General features: G+C 41.7%; 1 protein-coding gene and 1 long non-coding RNA gene across 2 annotated transcripts in view; both read left to right on the top strand.

The window, feature by feature from the left end:
• Window positions 1-17,500, top strand: part of camk1da (calcium/calmodulin-dependent protein kinase 1Da) — a 58,865-nt gene that overhangs the window by 23,586 nt on the left and 17,779 nt on the right. Inside the window, exons 2-3 of the mRNA XM_083528012.1 lie at window positions 8,550-8,681; window positions 14,551-14,625. Of these exons, the coding sequence (XP_083384138.1) occupies window positions 8,550-8,681; window positions 14,551-14,625 (207 nt within the window). The remainder of the gene's footprint in view (window positions 1-8,549; window positions 8,682-14,550; window positions 14,626-17,500) is intronic.
• LOC310718937 lies at window positions 3,116-7,814 on the top strand. The gene is made up of 3 exons (XR_014531320.1): window positions 3,116-4,243; window positions 4,667-6,442; window positions 6,798-7,814. It is a non-coding gene; the product is annotated as an uncharacterized lncRNA (long non-coding RNA).

The following is a 17,500-nucleotide window of genomic DNA, read 5'->3' on the forward strand; positions in this document are numbered from 1 at the left end:
AGACACACACAAACATGCATACACACCCCCCCCCCCCCCCCCACACACACACACACACACACACACACACACACACACAAACACACACATACACACACACACACACACAAACACACAGGTAAACATGCACATTCACACCACCTGCACAGACATGCACACACAAACATGTACATATTTTACAAGATACACGCCTTTTCCCACCACATGCACAGGAAAGCGTGTGCATGTGTCTTTAAACGTCTTCAAACCCCCCCACCTAAACCCCCCCGCTTTGATCAGGAGTCTCCAGGAGACACACCCACGCTCTTCCTCTGTGCCGGCGGCCGTCCAGCCTCTGAACTCCTCGTCATAGGTGTTGATGTGAATCACACTCGATTACACAGCGCACGCCTGAGATCATGTTTATCCAAATCACTGCCGTCAGACGAGCGCTGGCGTAGCTACTCGGGGGAAATTACAGTAATCTGTGTGTGTGAAAAGGCCGTCTCTGACGCTGTCGCCGGTCCACGTTCGAGCCGTGTGTGTTTTCAGCCTCAGCCTTAACGAAAGCCAATGCAATACATTATTTTGACAGCGAGATCAATAGGGCAAGCAACAGTTACCACTGCAGGGTTCCCTAGCAACAGAGAGAAGGGGTAGCCTTCAAACGGTGCGCAGGAAAATGCGGTCATGTTTTGTGTGTGTGTGTGTGTGTGTGTGTGTGTGTGTGTGTGTGTGTCTGTGTGTGAATGTAAAATCAGTACATACCTCGGTTTTTAAGTTTCATTTCGGCTCAGTTATGCGGAGGAAATGCAAAGCAAAATTTTGCAAAATTTTCTCTGATTTTTATTTTATTAATGTCATGTATTTTGAACATTTTGCGAACATCTGAAAGGTTTACATTTTTCAAAACAATTGTAAATAAAATGTCTGCTTGGATTAAATGTAAAATTAATATTTAACAAATAGAATAAATCAAATTAATGCAATAAATTTGATTTGACCATATAGTGTACACAGCATGCGTATATCTGCGAATATTTAATTTCAGATTGAAATATTAAAATTTCCCAATTAATTTTTTGCCTCTTTTTTGAAGGGTGACTGATTCTTATTGACAGTAAACATACAGTAGGAAGGCTGAATTTACATTCTGTATGCCAGGAATGACCTTGAGTACAAAGTCAAACGACTGTACAATATGGGCTTAATCCGAGACGTGTTTCTACATGATACAGCAGCTACACTCTGACTGTCACTGCCACGCTGATGCCCCGATCATTACCATACAAACCCATATAAAAAGTGTATGACAGAGAAAGAACATAAGCACAGTTTGAAGACAGGGGACACAAATAAGGCTACAGTTCAGGCAGAAACTGGACGCAACTCGCAATATTTACTGTCCATAGTTTCTTTTTTTAGACAGGAAGTATGGAAGCCCTGTGGTGTTTCTAGAGCATGATGACACTCAGGCATCATCTGATACCATTTATAAAAGCAGGCAAATTTGGAGAAGACTGAATGTCTGGAAGATTACGGTGTAATCTGTGATGCCGAAGCGACCCGGAGTTAATGGATGACTTCAAGTTGGACATCTACCACTAAATATGAAGACTAGAGTGAGTGACAGATCGGCAGTAGTTCATAGAAGCTGTATAGTGACCACCACTGAGCTCCACTGAGCAAGAAAACAGGTTTAGGTGTCCAAGTGTAGGGAAAATTGAATGTTAGTGCATCCAAAGACATTCTATACAATTGTGGGCATCCAGCTTGTGGGCATCCAGCACATCTGGCTGGAAAAGGTCAGGTGTCTGAATTTTATTTGACCCTTTAATAATGTAAATCGAATGATTAAAAATCATATAATGCTTATTTTTCTTTTTTTTTCTTTTTCATTTTTATAAAAAAAAAGAACCAGGTTTTTGTGCTCTACCCCTGGTATAACATAATTGCTTACATGTGACCTAGTAATCAGAGCTGAATGTAACACGATAACAAGGTACATCGCTGTTTACACATTCACTCGAGGGAGATTAAAAAGTAGCCAGGCTACAAAGTAGTGGCTTTAATAAGCCACTGCTGCATGGCGGCATTTTTGTGGTGGAGAATAAAACATTTTAAGGCTGAAAGAAATGTCTTTAGTACTCTCTTCCATCGTCTTTCTTACGAAACTAGACAACACATCGCTTGTCTCTCAGAGCCTGATTGCTACCAGTCAAAGGTTTGGATTGCTGCATCAGATGACCTGGCCTTCGCAGTCTCCTCATCTATATAAAATTAAGATGGTTTGAGAATGAAGAAAAGCAGCCAACAAGTACTCAAAACCCCTTTGAATAACCAATCCAGTATACTATCCCATGAATCTAATTAGAGAATTGCATGTGTGGGCCAAGCTCATCAAAGCTAAAATTTAGCTACTTTGGTCAATCTTAAATATAAAACCCCTTTTTTTTTACTATATATTTCCATATGTGTTCTTTCATTATTGGATATTTTAAGTATTATTGCAAGATGTTAAAAATAATAAAAAAAAAAACAAGAAAAAAAATACTGAAGGAGAAGGTATGCCCAATCTTTTGACTGGTGGTGTATATATACGGTACAGACCAAAAGTTTGGACACACCTTCTCATTCAAAGAGTTTTCTTTATTTTCATGACTATGAAAATTGTAGATTCACACTGAAGGCATCAAAACTATGAATTAACACATGTGGAATTATATATGGAATTATATACATAACAAAAAAGTGTGAAACAACTAAAAATATGTCATATTGTAGGTTCTTCAAAGTAGCCACCTTTTGCTTAGATTACTGCTTTGCACATTCTTGGCATTCTCTTGATGGCTACTTTGAAGAACCTACAATATGACATATTTTTTAGTTCACTTTTTTGTTATGTATATAATTCCATATATAATTCCACGTGTTAATTCATAGTTTTGATGCCTTCAGTGTAAATCTACAATTTCATAGTCATGAAAATAAAGAAAACTCTTTGAATGAGAAGGTGTGTCCAAACTTTTGGTCTGTACTGTATATATATATATATATATTTGAATATATACAGTGGTGTGAAGAAGTGTTTGCCCCCTTCCTGATTTTTTCTTTTTTTGCATGCTTGTCACACAAAGTTTTCAGACTTCAACTAATTTAAATATTAGTAAAAGATAACAAAATCCAAAACGTCATGGCCCTGTGTGAAAAAGTGTTTGCCCCTAAGCCTAATGACTGATTGGGCAAACACTTTTTCACACAGGGCCATGACGTTTTGATTTTAGTTTACCCTCAATAATAAAAACCTTCATTTAAAAACTGCATGTTGTGTTCACTTGTGTACGTTTTACTAATATTTAAATTAGTTTGATGATCTGAAACATTAAAGTGTGACAAACATGCAAAAGAAAATAAGAAATCAGTATGTGTGTATGTGTGTATATGTGTGTGTAACGTTATAAATAGTGGGTTTTACAAATAGCTAGCAATAAATTGGAAGAAACTAGCTCATATTCAACAAGCATACACACTGTTGGTGCTTCCTGAAAAATATGCTAACCATTCGCTAATCAGTTTAGCCACCAATCGCAAACTCGCTCTTTTTGTATGTTGGTATTATGGGTTTTGTCCTGTTAGTTTTAGTGTGTGTGGTATTTTGTTAGTGTTTAATGCTGTTCTTTTGCATTATCACTGAAATATTTCTTACACGATCGGCTTCTAAATGGTTTCAGTTAGTTAGTTTTTTTTATCCAAGCCAAGGCTGTGCGATTTGTATAACTGTAATAAAAAAGAGCTGTGTCATGATTTTCGGGTATATTTGCAAAATATGTGTGTGTGTGTGTGTGTGTGTGTGTGTGTGTGTGTGTGTGTGTCACTGCGTGACTCCCACTTTAGCTCCATTTAGTTTTCCTCTCACATTGTGTTAATGAAGCAGAGCTGTTGATTTGTACTATAGTATGAGGGCTTTTTTTTACAATACACTTCTCAACAATGTGACACAAACACACACACACACTTGCATGCAGACGTTGTAGAGACCACATGCTTTATTTTCAGAGATTAGCACATTAGCTACTGATAATGGCTGTTAGCAAAATTCTACATTCGTGGCAGCTAGCTAGCTGCTAGTTACCGAAGCTAATTTCTTTCCAAACCAATATTGGTGAGAAAAGGAACAAAAAAATGATATAAATACTGTTGCGTGGCTAACAATAAGACGACAATAAGTTGAACAATGCTAAAATATATAGCTAGCAAACGACTAGTTAGTAGGAAGATAAGCTAACACATGACGGTCGACAAAAAGATGAAATGTATTTACATTTTTAAGCTGCAACACAAGAAACCGACAAATGAATCCTAAATGACACAAGTCATATCATGTGTGGAACAAATTTAAAAGTGAGCTAGCACTGCCTTAAATATAGAGACGAGATAGCTAATTCACATGAGGTTTTGTGATCTTTTTTTTAACACTTTACCGCAACGAGAGGAATTTTAGTCTGCAAACTTAGTATGTACGACATGAAACGTCTTGTTGCTCCTGGGTCAGCAGCCTGGTGCCGAACTTGGCAGCAACACAGAGCATTTTCAAATCACACGTGAGGATTGCCTGGACTGTTCCGTATGACGCAATGACAATGGCAGCGATGTTGTGGACTGTTCTCCGACAATCATCATGCGCAAGTTGCCGAATGGTTTCGACATTTTCACAGGTTAAGTTTGTTGAAGGTCTTCTTGATCTCTGGTCATTTTCCAGTGATGTTCTTCCGCTCTTAAAGTGTGTGTGCCACTCAGAACACCTCAAACGCCTCATTGCAGCATCGCCGTAAACTTGCTAAATCATATCTCTGTGGCAGTTTTGTCCAGTTTCACGCAGAATGTCATGTTTGCTCTTTGTTCTTACTCGCTGTCCATGATGAAATCACAGACGTAGTAACACACGTGGTCAGGTTAGAATAGAAATAGTTGTAAAGCTCCTGATGTACACAAGACGATGTCTTTTGGCACAGTGACTTAAGAAGGTTGGCTCTCCCTGTGACTGTGCGTGCAGCCACGTGCTGCCATCTGTTGTCGTGTTACAAAAATAAAACATGAAACTTTTTTGATACCAGCTTGTATGTAATGGAAACCATTCTGGGATGGTTGTAATGGTTAAGACATGGTGGTTTATGATGGCATTTCCAGTGGAAACCATTAGAATTTGGTTAAATCCGAAGATGATTAAAACAGGGTTCAGACACTCAGAACCCCAAACCCTCTCCCTCATACTTTATAACCCTGATTTTACAGTACTCCGATCTGATACGTAGGATGGTAATGTTAATTTTTTTTGCCCAGAAGGCATTTATGGTGTCTCCATCTCATGTATTTCATGAAAATGTCACTGAGTGGATAAAGCTGTTCTTTCTTCATGTGCTTCATTCATGTCTCCAGCGCTCGCCCCCTCACCCTATTTCCCTTTTGTCTCCTCATTTTCATGCAACATGAATGAAACCATGGTTGAATCATGCTAGCTCTTCCCTTCTCTTTCTCTCTCTTTCTCTGTGTGAGTGTCTAAGGGAATTATGGACATTAAAGCTGTAGATAAATTCATTGTGGCTGCCAGTGGTGGCATGTAGGTCCTTCAAGGGTTTTATTGATCATAAATAAGTGTATGGATCGAGGCCAGTTTAACAATCTTATCATTTGCGTGTGTCAGATGTTGGTCGGGTCCATATGGAGTAATCATCGTAGTCACTTTCCCGTCTGTGCTCGAGTGTGCGTTTTTCTTTTTTTTCCGAACGAGGAGCCGGTTTCAAAGCTCTCACCCACGCGTGCACATAAATCCCTGTCCGTGCATAAAAGAGAGAACGCAATGGAGGAGGCATTTTAGCATTTTAATGAGAATTTCAGGAGAGGATTTGTCACTCGTCCAATAGTCTTTATGGTTTGTTTGACGTGTGTGTGTTTGTGTGTAAAATATATTTGCAGGAGCCTTTATGCATCCAGGCATGTTGATGAGTTTTGTTGGTGTGTCGCAGTACATAGCAACGACCACCGATTGTCCAGATAAATATTCACTTAATGTCCGGATTGAATTCTGGGCTCTCCGTTTTTTTTTTATAAAGCTTTTACGTGGCATGACAGATGGTTGATGAGGCCATGCAACCATCCCACCCCACCCCACCCCACCCCCAAAGCTTTATCAGTAAATGGATGTTTATAAATGTCAACAAGGCACTTGCAACCCAGATGCATAATCTCACTCTGCATTTTATCCCCGTGATATCGTTTCCACAGCAGCCTGAAGCAATTTCACAAGAGCCAGATGCAGGACTGGAAAATACTGCCGTGATTGTTTTTCATTACTTACTATACAGTACTACATAACTATTATTTATACGTTGCTCCATCGGTGCCGGAATGACTGCTTGCTAGCACTTCCACTGAATTACATTACTAACAATAAACACACGCTTTAGTTTCCCACATTTTGTACCACCGTATTGGAATCTCAAATCATTGGCCGTGTGTGGCCAATGTCTAGCACACGGCCAATGATTTGAGATTCCAATACGGTGGTACAAAATGTGGGAAACTAAAGCGTGTGTTTATTGTTAGTAATGTAATTCAGTGGAAGTGCTAGCAAGCAGTCATTCCGGCACCGATGGAGCAACGTATAAATAATAGTTATGTAGTACTGTATAGTAAGTAATGAAAAACAATCACGGCAGTATTTTCCAGTCCTGCATCTGGCTCTTGTGAAATTGCTTCAGGCTGCTGTGGAAACGATATCACGGGGATAAAATGCAGAGTGAGATTACTAAATGTGTTAGTTTCCCACATTTTGTACCACCGTATTGGAATCTCAAATCATTGGCCGTGTGCTGTTTATCGGGATATCGGTATATATGTTTAGCATCCAAACACTCCAGATAACATGAGGCGTCTTCTTCAGCTCACTAGAAGGCAGGAAATCCATCTAGCTTCGAAAAGTCAAGACATGGACTAGCATATCCTGTAGTCTTAAAGAATTTTGATCAGTATGGGGTAGTATAGTGAAATATGGTTATTTAAAAAATAAGAGTACATTATTTAAAAGCGGAGCAATTACTACCGTAGTAAATAAACTATATATCATGTGGATGAGAGCCAGTTTTTAGGAGTGAAGGGCGGAGCTGGAAGAGTAGAAAGGCAGGACACATGCGCACATCCTAGCAGCGTTCCAACGCATTGTGCGAAAATTACATTTTTTATATTATTCATATTTCTAAGATACGGAAAAATCTGAAGTTGATCTATCGTAACTCTGGAATCTTATTAGCTCCCTAGGATGCGAATTAGTATCTTGTGTGCATGAATTCATGCTTTTGGCATTTGACAAAGTGACTTACAACCATCTGAGCAGCTGAGGGTTTAGGTCCTTGTTAAAGGGCCCAACAGTGGTGTCTTAGTGATGCTGGGATGCAAACTTATGATCCTGACCTACTGATTAGAAATAAATGAACACTTCCCATTAAAAAAAAAAAAAAACAAGTTTTATCATTTGGGAGCTCCAACAATGCTAATACATTTCTTCAAAGGCTTTAATGAGTCATTTTCAATACGTTTTGATGCTCTCTGGGTATTGTGGTGCATTGTGGTTTTTTTTAAAGGAGAATTCGTTAATCCAGAGAACTTCAAATGGCCGACCTTCTGATCAGTGGCCTCAACTACTGAGTTCTGTTATTGTGTTTTCTTTGCTAATGCCTGGCTAGACTAGCATCAGCAACATCATGTAGCTAACATTTCTGGCCAATCAGTAAGTCCTTTCTAGCTAATAGCAAATGTTGGTGATTTACAGATCTACATATTTGACTTCTTATTAGTAAATTTTATATTATTGTCATATTGTCATTATTATAGGAAAATATGATTCTGACGGAAATGTGATGTTTCCTTTTACCATGCCGTTAGATTGATGAATTTACTTCATGAGAATACTTGAGTATTTTTTAACACCAGCAGCTTTGCTTCACTTGAGGATATCTTTGTAGAGATTTTGATTTCCAGTCAGAATTTCAGGCCTTAATGATAGGGTGATGCTGGATCGTGTCATTGTGTAGTATTTCTCCTTTCTACACAAACACAAAGAAAGAACCGTATTAATGGCATTAAACGCTCTCTTTTTATGGATAAATTAATATAGGTGGATTCAGACAGAGAGAGACCGAGTGAGATGGAGCTACATAGCAGCTCAGGAATGGGGTGTGTATTTAGGAAATCAGGATGGAGGTTGAAGGATCTGTTCAGGATATATATTAAAAAAAAAGCAGTGTATGGATGATGACTTTTGTGTAAACAGTTTCGTCTTCATCACATATGGAGATAGAAAAGTCTTCTCCGTTAATTTTTGTGTGTGTGTTGGAGTAAAAGAGGTAGGGAAGAGTGTGTTTACTTATCTCTCCGTGATGAGATAACTCCATGACATGACATCTCCTCCCACTGAACCGACACTGGTAGGATGTGATCTATGTGATGTTCCTGCTCTGTTTTAATCAACAGCGTTCACAAATCTATTTTATTTCCCCTCTCTCTCTTTGGTTTAGGGGAGCGTTCTCCGAGGTGGTCCTGGCTCAGGAGAGAGTCACGGAGAAGATGTTTGCCGTTAAGTGCATCCCTAAAAAGGCCTTGAAGGGGAAGGAGAGCAGCATCGAGAACGAGATCGCCGTGCTACGCAAGTGAGTCTCGAACAAGTCAAGTCAACTCAAGTCAAGTTTATTTGTATAGCGCTTTTCACAACAGACATTGTCTCAAAGCAGCTTTACAGAAAACAACAGTGAAGGTGAATGGTGTGCGTTTGTCCCTGATGAGCAAGCCGTGGCGACAGTGGCAAGGAAAAACTCCCTTGGATGATATGAGGAAGAAACCTTGAGAGGAACCAGACTCAAAGGGGAACCCATCCTCATATGGGTGACATCAAGAGTTTGGTCATAAATCTTTCAACAATACAAAACAATTTGTGATCATCATAGATCCAGCATCAGCTTCTCCATGCCAGGGCCTTTAAACACTCGGCATCTACTTCTCCATGATCATTCATAGGTCCATAATCTTCACGAGGTGGGACGTGACTGGAGCTGGCCAAACCTCAGGATGCCTCGGGATGGGGAGAGAAAGAGAAGCAGTGGAGAGGAATTAGCGTAGCTGCTGTTCATGATATTAACAGCACAAGTTGATAATGTGCATGTGATCATATATTCTGGAGCACAAGGTTGTGATGTGATGTGTGTGATGTGTGTTATGTGTAGGCTTTGCTAAAAAGATATGTTTTTATTTGAACACCGCGTATCTACGTCGATACCACAATACTTTCCTGCTGTACCTTCGTTTCCATGGTTTTTCTGGCAGCCAGGACCAATGCGGCAAGCGGGGTGACTGGGATGTCGGCAAAAATTATAGCTTCCTCCAAGGAATCTCCAAGGAATGTCTGTGTGCTTTTGTTTTATTGTAGTGTTTAACTCCAAGCTATTTTAACTGAGGAGTAGAAGTAAGATCCCCAAATTGTATTCCTCAGGCATGAGTTTAAATCTATACAGCAGGCCAAATAGGTGCAGGAAAGGGACTAATGGTTGTTTTTTTGTTGTTTTTTTTTGCCTTCCGTCCACACGAGACGCTTTCAGTCAACGAAAAATGTGAAAACACCCCCCCAAAGTGAATACATTTGAAAAAAAGCAGTTTTCGCGTCGGGTCGAAGGTCGAAGCGTTTTACGTTTTGCTCCTGCGCAGTACAGTGACGTAAGAATTTTCAGACGTTTCGTTGTGGATGAGCAGCTTTTGGAATTTTAGATTTCAGATTTATCCAGATAGTCAAAAGAGATGGCAAATATATGTATTGTTTTATGAGCTTGGGTTTATTTTTTGTACCGTTAGAGTACTTCAATAAGACGTGCTTAGATGCGGAACCTTTACATGAGCCTGACAATGCTCCTGTGCACAAAGCCAGCTTCATGAATATATGCTTTACATGGGTTGGAGTGGAAGATCTCCAGCTATCGAGCTCTAATCTCAACCCTATTGATCACCTTTGGGATAAACTGGAATCTTCCTCACCTCATCTACATCAGTACCTGACTTTACTAACACCCTTGTGACTGAATGAACACAAATCATCTCTAGCACACAAAATCTAGTAGAACATCTTCATAGAAGAGTGAAAGTTATTTTCTCCAGGACATCCCAAAAGATTCTCAATGGGGTTAAGATCTGAACTCTGCTGGGGCCAATCCATGTGGTGAAGATGATGTCTCATGCTTTAGTGAACCATTCTTTTTAAAAAATGATAATTCCTTTCATCCTTTTGAGTAAAAGACAGGAGGTGGTGCTGGAGGTAGCAAAGATGAAGATGTTAAGGTTTTCGTTGGGAGTGACGACGATGGACAGGATTAGAAATGAATTTGTTAGAGGGACAGCCCATGTAGGATGTTTTGGTGACAAGGAGAGGGAGGTGTGATTGAGATGGTTTGGAGATGTGCAGAGGAGGGACATGGGGTATATCAGTAGGGGAATGCTGAGGATGGAGACACCAGGAAGGAGGAAAAGAGGAAGACCAAGGAGGAGGTTTATGGATATGGTGAGGGAAGACATGCAGGTAGTTGGTGTGAAAGAGGCAGATGTAGAGGACAGGGTGGTATGGAGACGGATGATCTGCTGTGGCGACCCCTAATAGGAGCAGCCGAAAGAAGAAGAAAAATTCTTGGCATCCTTGACTTGGATCATGTTTATGGTTTAGTCGTATTTTTTTACACAATCTGTGCAAATTCAGTTGCGCTTGCAAAGTTATGGCATTCTCACAATTCAGACCATCTAGTGTTCACAGGTTCAATATTTATTAGCTTCTGCATTTTCTACAGTATGAGATGTTCTAGATCTGACCCCTTTATTGACCGTGACCATTATTTTTTGATTTCCCATAAGAAACTCATGTTCTGTCTCATTCTTAGAATTCAGTCAGTTACCTAATTACAGCTTTGACCTCTTTCAAGCGTTATCCCCCTCTCCTACATACCTGAGCTACCAAATGAGAAGGATTGTCTAGTGTCACTGTGATTGATGGCAGAGAGCGTAATAACATTTAGAGAACATGGCCACATTTGCTCTCTTGACTCTGGGCCACAGCAACTGTCAGGATTTAACCACGAGATCCCCTGTACACAGGGTGAACATTTCTCCTCTGTGGGAGAAATGTTAACAACTCGATTACCTGAGAGGGAAAAAAGGCCAAAAACTTTATTAATGTTGACATACATTTACACGGAAGCTCGGTCAGAGCCCAGCGACGACGGCCATGATACAGCGCCTCTGGAGCATGGAGGGTTAAGGGCTTTGCTCAGGAGTTTGGCAAACTAGGGCTTGAACCCCCGGCCTTCTGATCGGTAAACCAGAGCCTTAACCTCTGAGCTCCCACTTCCTGTGTTTTCAAATATCACAGCTTGTCAGAAAGCTGGGTATGGTATGGTATGGTATGGTATGGTATGGTATGGTATGGTATGGTATGGTATGGTATGGCACCCCTGGAGCAGATAGAATTATGTACCTTTCTTGAGGGCCCAACAGTGGCAGCTTGGATGTTCTGGGGCTTGAACCCCTTTTGATTTCTCCATCTTTTAACATTTAAAGGCTTTGGCATAGAGGAGTTGGTGTTGAATCTATAATGATCTGAGATGTTAAGCTAATTTATGAGTTGCTCAAGAACTTCTGGTTCCACAACTAAAACTGATTGGATACGACTGTGGAGAGGACATTACTCATAATCACAAACTCTGGTGCTCATGTTAGATCTCACTCTCTGGTGTTTGTAATGTTTTAATGATTTATAATCATGCTGTTGGTGTCACCCAGATGAGGATGAGGTTCCATTTTCAGTCTGGTTCCTCTCATGGTTTGTTCTTCATACCATCTAAAGGAGTTTTTCCTTGCCTCATTCTCTGCAGGCGAATTATTAGTATTATTAGTATTATATTGACATTTTTGTTCTATAATTCTTACATTCTGTAAAGCTGCTTTGAGACAATGTCTATTGTGAAAAGCGCAATAGAAATACATTTGAATTTAATTATATTAACACAGAGCCTTAAAAACTGAACCACCACTGCCCTATTACTATAGTATTACAGCAAGTCACCACAGAAGCACCATGTCAATAAGCAATGTAATTTTGTGAAAGCCTGAAGATGTACATAATGCTTGTACAGGGTTCCTACACGATTTTCGGTCTAGCGCCGCCCTTTTGGCAACGCTGAGGGTCTGCACTGAACACCACAAAAAACACCGTTTGGCCATGGCCACATTTTGGCCTTCCGTCCACACTGAGACGGCGTTTTCAGTCAACGAAAATGTAGCTTTTTGAAAACTTTTTTTTCTCAAGGCTTTTAAAAGCGATCATGCTTTTTCAGTCATTGACGTGACGTTTTAAATAGCCGGGAAGGAAATTAACGGCAGACGGACACGACAACCATTTTCAAATCCATTTTCCGGATTACTGTAGACGTAGCCTTTGTTTAAGAAAACTTATTTTTACACATTCTTAATTTTATATTTTAGAAATAATAATTGGCCAATAGTATAGAAACACAAATATTTTTCAATACTCATGTTCTTTGATGTGACATGCACACGATTTGCGGTGCTGTTCCTATATCTGAGTTTTCCAAGTTTCACAAACATGATACTTACGCTATATGGGCAAAAAAGTTTGAGGACACCTGACCATAAGATTGATATGTGCATCCTTAAGAACCTCTTCCACATTGAGTCCCTATTTGCTCTTATAATAACCACCACTCTTATGGAAAGATTTTGTGCACATTCTGATGTAAGCGAGCTGAGGAGCCCTGGGTTGAATCAGCTTTCACAATTATCCCAATGGTGTTTAAAAGGGTTGATGTCAAAGCTCTTTAGCAGGAGATCTTCTACTCCAACCCATGTAAAAAGCATACCTTCATGGAGCAGGCTTTGTGCACAGGGGCATTGTCCGGCTTGAACAGGTTTGGGTCTCCTAGTTCAAGTGGAAATCTCTTGCTACCGCATCCAAAGACGTCCTTTACGATTGTTTGCGCTAACAGTTTGAGATGGTTGGAAAAGTGTGGTGTCCCAATACTTTTGGCAGCAGCGTGTCCTTTATACCCACACAGCGACATTGTCGCGTAGTCTCCTGTTAGATACGTTGTTTGATGATGGAGAAGACTCCGATCCGTGTTATTGTAAGCGTTGCCATGGTAACCACCTGCGTCAGGCCCGGGCACACACCGACACGTCCTCTGTATCCGTCGAACAGCTCGGCTCGTTACACCGCGCGGGAGGACTCAGGTGTTGGGAACGCTAATTACCGCTCCGATCCCGAGACCCAATTAACTCGTCTCTCTGCCCTCGCGTGTTTGGACTGTTTGTCTCGCTCGCATCGTTCTATCAGACAAGATTCTATTAGACTTTCCGTGATGACTCGTAAGCACTGAGTCATGTATTCACACATGCGGCCCCAGGTGTCGCGTTTCTTCGAGACGCAGCCGAGCGTTTAGACGACAGAACAATATCCTGGATGACTTGCAGTTCACCCGGTGTCATAATGTCTTCTTTTTTTTTTCTTTTTTTCCCTTTAAATCGTTTCTTTTGTACTTCATGTATAAAGGGTGTCTGTCTGCCTGTCTTTTTTTTCTTTTGTCTCTCCCCCTCTCTGTCATTTCTCCATGTTTCTCACTATAATTAAAGGAAAGGCTTTCTGAAGCACTAGATGAGTCACGCTGCAGTTTCTGCCCACTCTTTCTTAAGGTAAGGAGGAGACGTGGTGTGTAGAGTGAGACAGACAGACACAGGAAAGAAATGAGTTTAGGATTAATCCTTTGAAGTCGAGGAGTTCTGTGATTAGTTTCGTATGTCGGAGAAGTCGTTGCTGCTGGAGAGATGATGGCCGTATTGTCTGATGCGAGCTGACGAACCCTTGATCTTCCCTTGTATTTATTTCCCTGGAAATCACGCTGAAAAACACCATATATATATATATATATATATATATATATATATATATATATATATATATATATATATACATACACCAATCAGGTATAACATCATGACCACCTGCTTTATATTGTGTTGGTTAGTCCCGACCTGTCGAGCAGTAACAGCATCTTCAGCGTTTTGAGCTACAGGAGCTTGTCTGTTGGATCGGACCACAGGGGCCAGCCTTCGCTCCTCACGTGCATCCATGATCCATGACCCTGTTACCAGGATCTCAGAAAATCATGCATTTACTTCAGCACTAGTTTAATAAATAAATCTGTACTGGACAATCAGATCATTATAAACATTTGCGAGTCACTTTAAATAAAAAATTTTCACACAATTCGAAAAACCTTTTGGGAAAAACCTCATGATAAAGCATCTGGAGACGTCTTGTACAGTTGTGTGCCTCCGACTTCATGGTAACTATTTGGGGAGGAGCCACGTGTGACGGGTCGGGTGTCCCAATACTTTTGGTCATAATTCAGTCGAACACATTTTACTATAATAGTTTTTTTCTTTGTTTAAATATGATCTGTGTTTATTTTACAGGATCAAGCACGAAAATATCGTGGCCTTGGAGGACATTTACGAAAGCTCTGATCACCTGTACCTCATAATGCAACTGTGAGTATACCACGTAGTCTAGTGTGTGTGTGTGTGTGTGTGTGTGTGTGTGTGTGTGTGTGTGTGTGTGTGTGTGTGTATTCATTTTGTGCAGTTTGACTCAAATTCTGAGACCTTTTGGCTCTGGTTTTTGCTTGTTAAATAAAAATGATCATGTCAGCATAAAGAAGAAATAAAGAAAAAGTTGAGTAAAATGAAAAAAAAAATAAATAAATGTGATAAAAATATTAAATTTATGATTGAATTCTACAAGATACAGAAATTTTGCATTTTATAATTCTATTTCTTATAATTCTTTCAATAACATAATTGTTTGTATTATACATGAAGTGGCAAAAGTTTTGGGACTTTTTTGCTGCTTTTACAGTCATATGTGCTTCTTCTCCAAACTGTGTGCTCAATCATCATGTTCAATAGGGTTCCTCTATAGCAGGAGATCTTCCACTCCTGCTATAGAGCAACCCTATTGGACATGATGAATCAGCACAAATCTCCACAAGCACACTCTAAAATCCAGTGGAACATCTTCCCTGAAGAGTGGAGGTTTTTATAAGCGCCAATAAGGACTAAATGTGGGATGGGATGTTCAAAAAAAGATGCACATCCTTCTTATTGTCAGGTGTCCACAAACATTCAGCCATATGGTGTACATTCCCATGTACATTGAATACAGTCAGAATAATAAAAGGCTGATATCCAGAACTTTGAGGAACATATAATAAAATGAAAGAGAACTGAGGAGTGGAGTAGAACGTGAGGTGATTGCTGCAGACGTGTCCCAGACATTATTGACTCCTTATTTGTAGTAACAATACTGATAAAAATATTGACCCGCGCTTTTGCTCTCGAAAAGAAAAACTTCCACGTCATCGGTTTCTGAGCTGAAATGCCACTTCACTAACTCATAGTAGCACTTAGCCATTTAATGTCAGCTTACACACACACACACACACACACATACACACACACACACACACACACACACACACACACACACACAGACACACACAGAGCTGGTTGTGGGTGAGTGTGACCTTTACCAGAGTGCAATGAAAGAACAGAACTCTGATGTGTGCACATGGCACAACGCCTGTAGAGATCACAGGAGCAGAAAACAAACTCTGAACATGTCCCCATTCAAGTGGGGTGTGTGTGTGTGTGTGTGTGTGTTTGTGTGAGTGAGTGGGCAAATGAAAGTGCATGTGAGCAAAGATTAATCTTTTGAGTGAAAATCTGTGCATGTGTGAGTAAGTGTGCATTGTTGTGAGGATTAGTAAAGTGTGTGAGTGTGAATGATTATGAGATTTAATGCAAGTGAGATTTTATGCATGAGTGTGTAAATGAGTTCTAGTGCAGAAATGTGTGTGGCAGAAGGAGTGGCAGCGTCGGTGTGTGAGTTCCAGTGTCGTGTGTGAGTGGCAGTGTCTGTGTGCGAGTTCCAGTGTCGGTGTGCGAGTGGCAGTGTCTGTGTGCGAGTTCCAGTGTCTGTGTGCGAGTGGCAGCGTCGGTGTGCGAGTTCCAGTGTCGGTGTGCGAGTGGCAGTGTGCGAGTTCCAGTGTCGGTGTGTGAGTGGCAGTGTCGGTGTGCGAGTGGCAGTGTCGGTGTGCGAGTTACAGTGTTGTTGTGCAAGTGTCAGTGTCAGTGGCAGAATCGGAGTGGCAGTGTCTGTGTACGAGTTCCAGTGTCTGTGTGCGAGTGGCAGTGTCGGTGTGCGAGTGGCAGAATCGGAGTGGCAGTGTCTGTGTACGAGTGGCAGTGTCTGTGTGCGAGTTCCAGTGTCTGTGTGCGAGTTCCAGTGTCTGTGTGCGAGTGGCAGTGTCTGTGTGCGAGTGGCAGTGTCGGTGTGTGAGTTCCAGTGTCTGTGTGCGAGTGGCAGTGTCGGTGTGCGAGTGGCAGAATCGGAGTGGCAGTGTCTGTGTACGAGTGGCAGTGTCTGTGTGCGAGTTCCAGTGTCTGTTTGCGAGTTCCAGTGTCTGTGTGCGAGTGGCAGTGTCTGTGTGCGAGTGGCAGTGTCGGTGTGTGAGTTCCAGTGTCTGTGTGCGAGTGGCAGTATCGGTGTGCGAGTGGCAGAATCGGAGTGTCAGTGTCTGTGTACGAGTGGCAGTGTCTGTGTGCGAGTTCCAGTGTCTGTGTGCGAGTTCCAGTGTCTGTGTGCGAGTGGCAGTGTCTGTGTGCGAGTGGCAGTGTCGGTGTGTGAGTTCCAGTGTCTGTGTGCGAGTGGCAGTGTCTGTGTGCGAGTGGCAGAATCGGAGTGGCAGTGTCTGTGTGCAAGTGGCAGTGTCGGTGTGCGAGTGGCAGTGTCGGTGTGCGAGTGGCAGTGTCGGAGTGGCAGTGTCTGTGTGCGAGTGGCAGTGTCGGTGTGTGAGTTCCAGTGTCTGTGTGCGAGTGGCAGTGTCGGTGTGCGAGTGGCAGAATCGGAGTGGCAGTGTCTGTGTACGAGTGGCAGTGTCTGTGTGCGAGTTCCAGTGTCTGTGTGCGAGTGGCAGTGTCTGTGTGCGAGTGGCAGTGTCGGTGTGTGAGTTCCAGTGTCTGTGTGCGAGTGGCAGTGTCGGTGTGCGAGTGGCAGAATCGGAGTGGCAGTGTCTGTGTACGAGTGGCAGTGTCTGTGTGCGAGTTCCAGTGTCTGTGTGCGAGTTCCAGTGTCTGTGTGCGAGTGGCAGTGTCTGTGTGCGAGTGGCAGTGTCGGTGTGTGAGTTCCAGTGTCTGTGTGCGAGTGGCAGTGTCTGTGTGCGAGTGGCAGAATCGGAGTGGCAGTGTCTGTGTGCAAGTGGCAGTGTCGGTGTGCGAGTGGCAGTGTCGGTGTGCGAGTGGCAGTGTCGGAGTGGCAGTGTCTGTGTACGAGTGGCAGTGCCTGTGTGCGAGCGTCAGTGTTGGT

The sequence above is a fragment of the Silurus aristotelis genome (genome assembly GCF_946808225.1).
Source record: "Silurus aristotelis genome assembly, chromosome: 24".
Lineage (NCBI taxonomy): Eukaryota > Metazoa > Chordata > Actinopteri > Siluriformes > Siluridae > Silurus > Silurus aristotelis.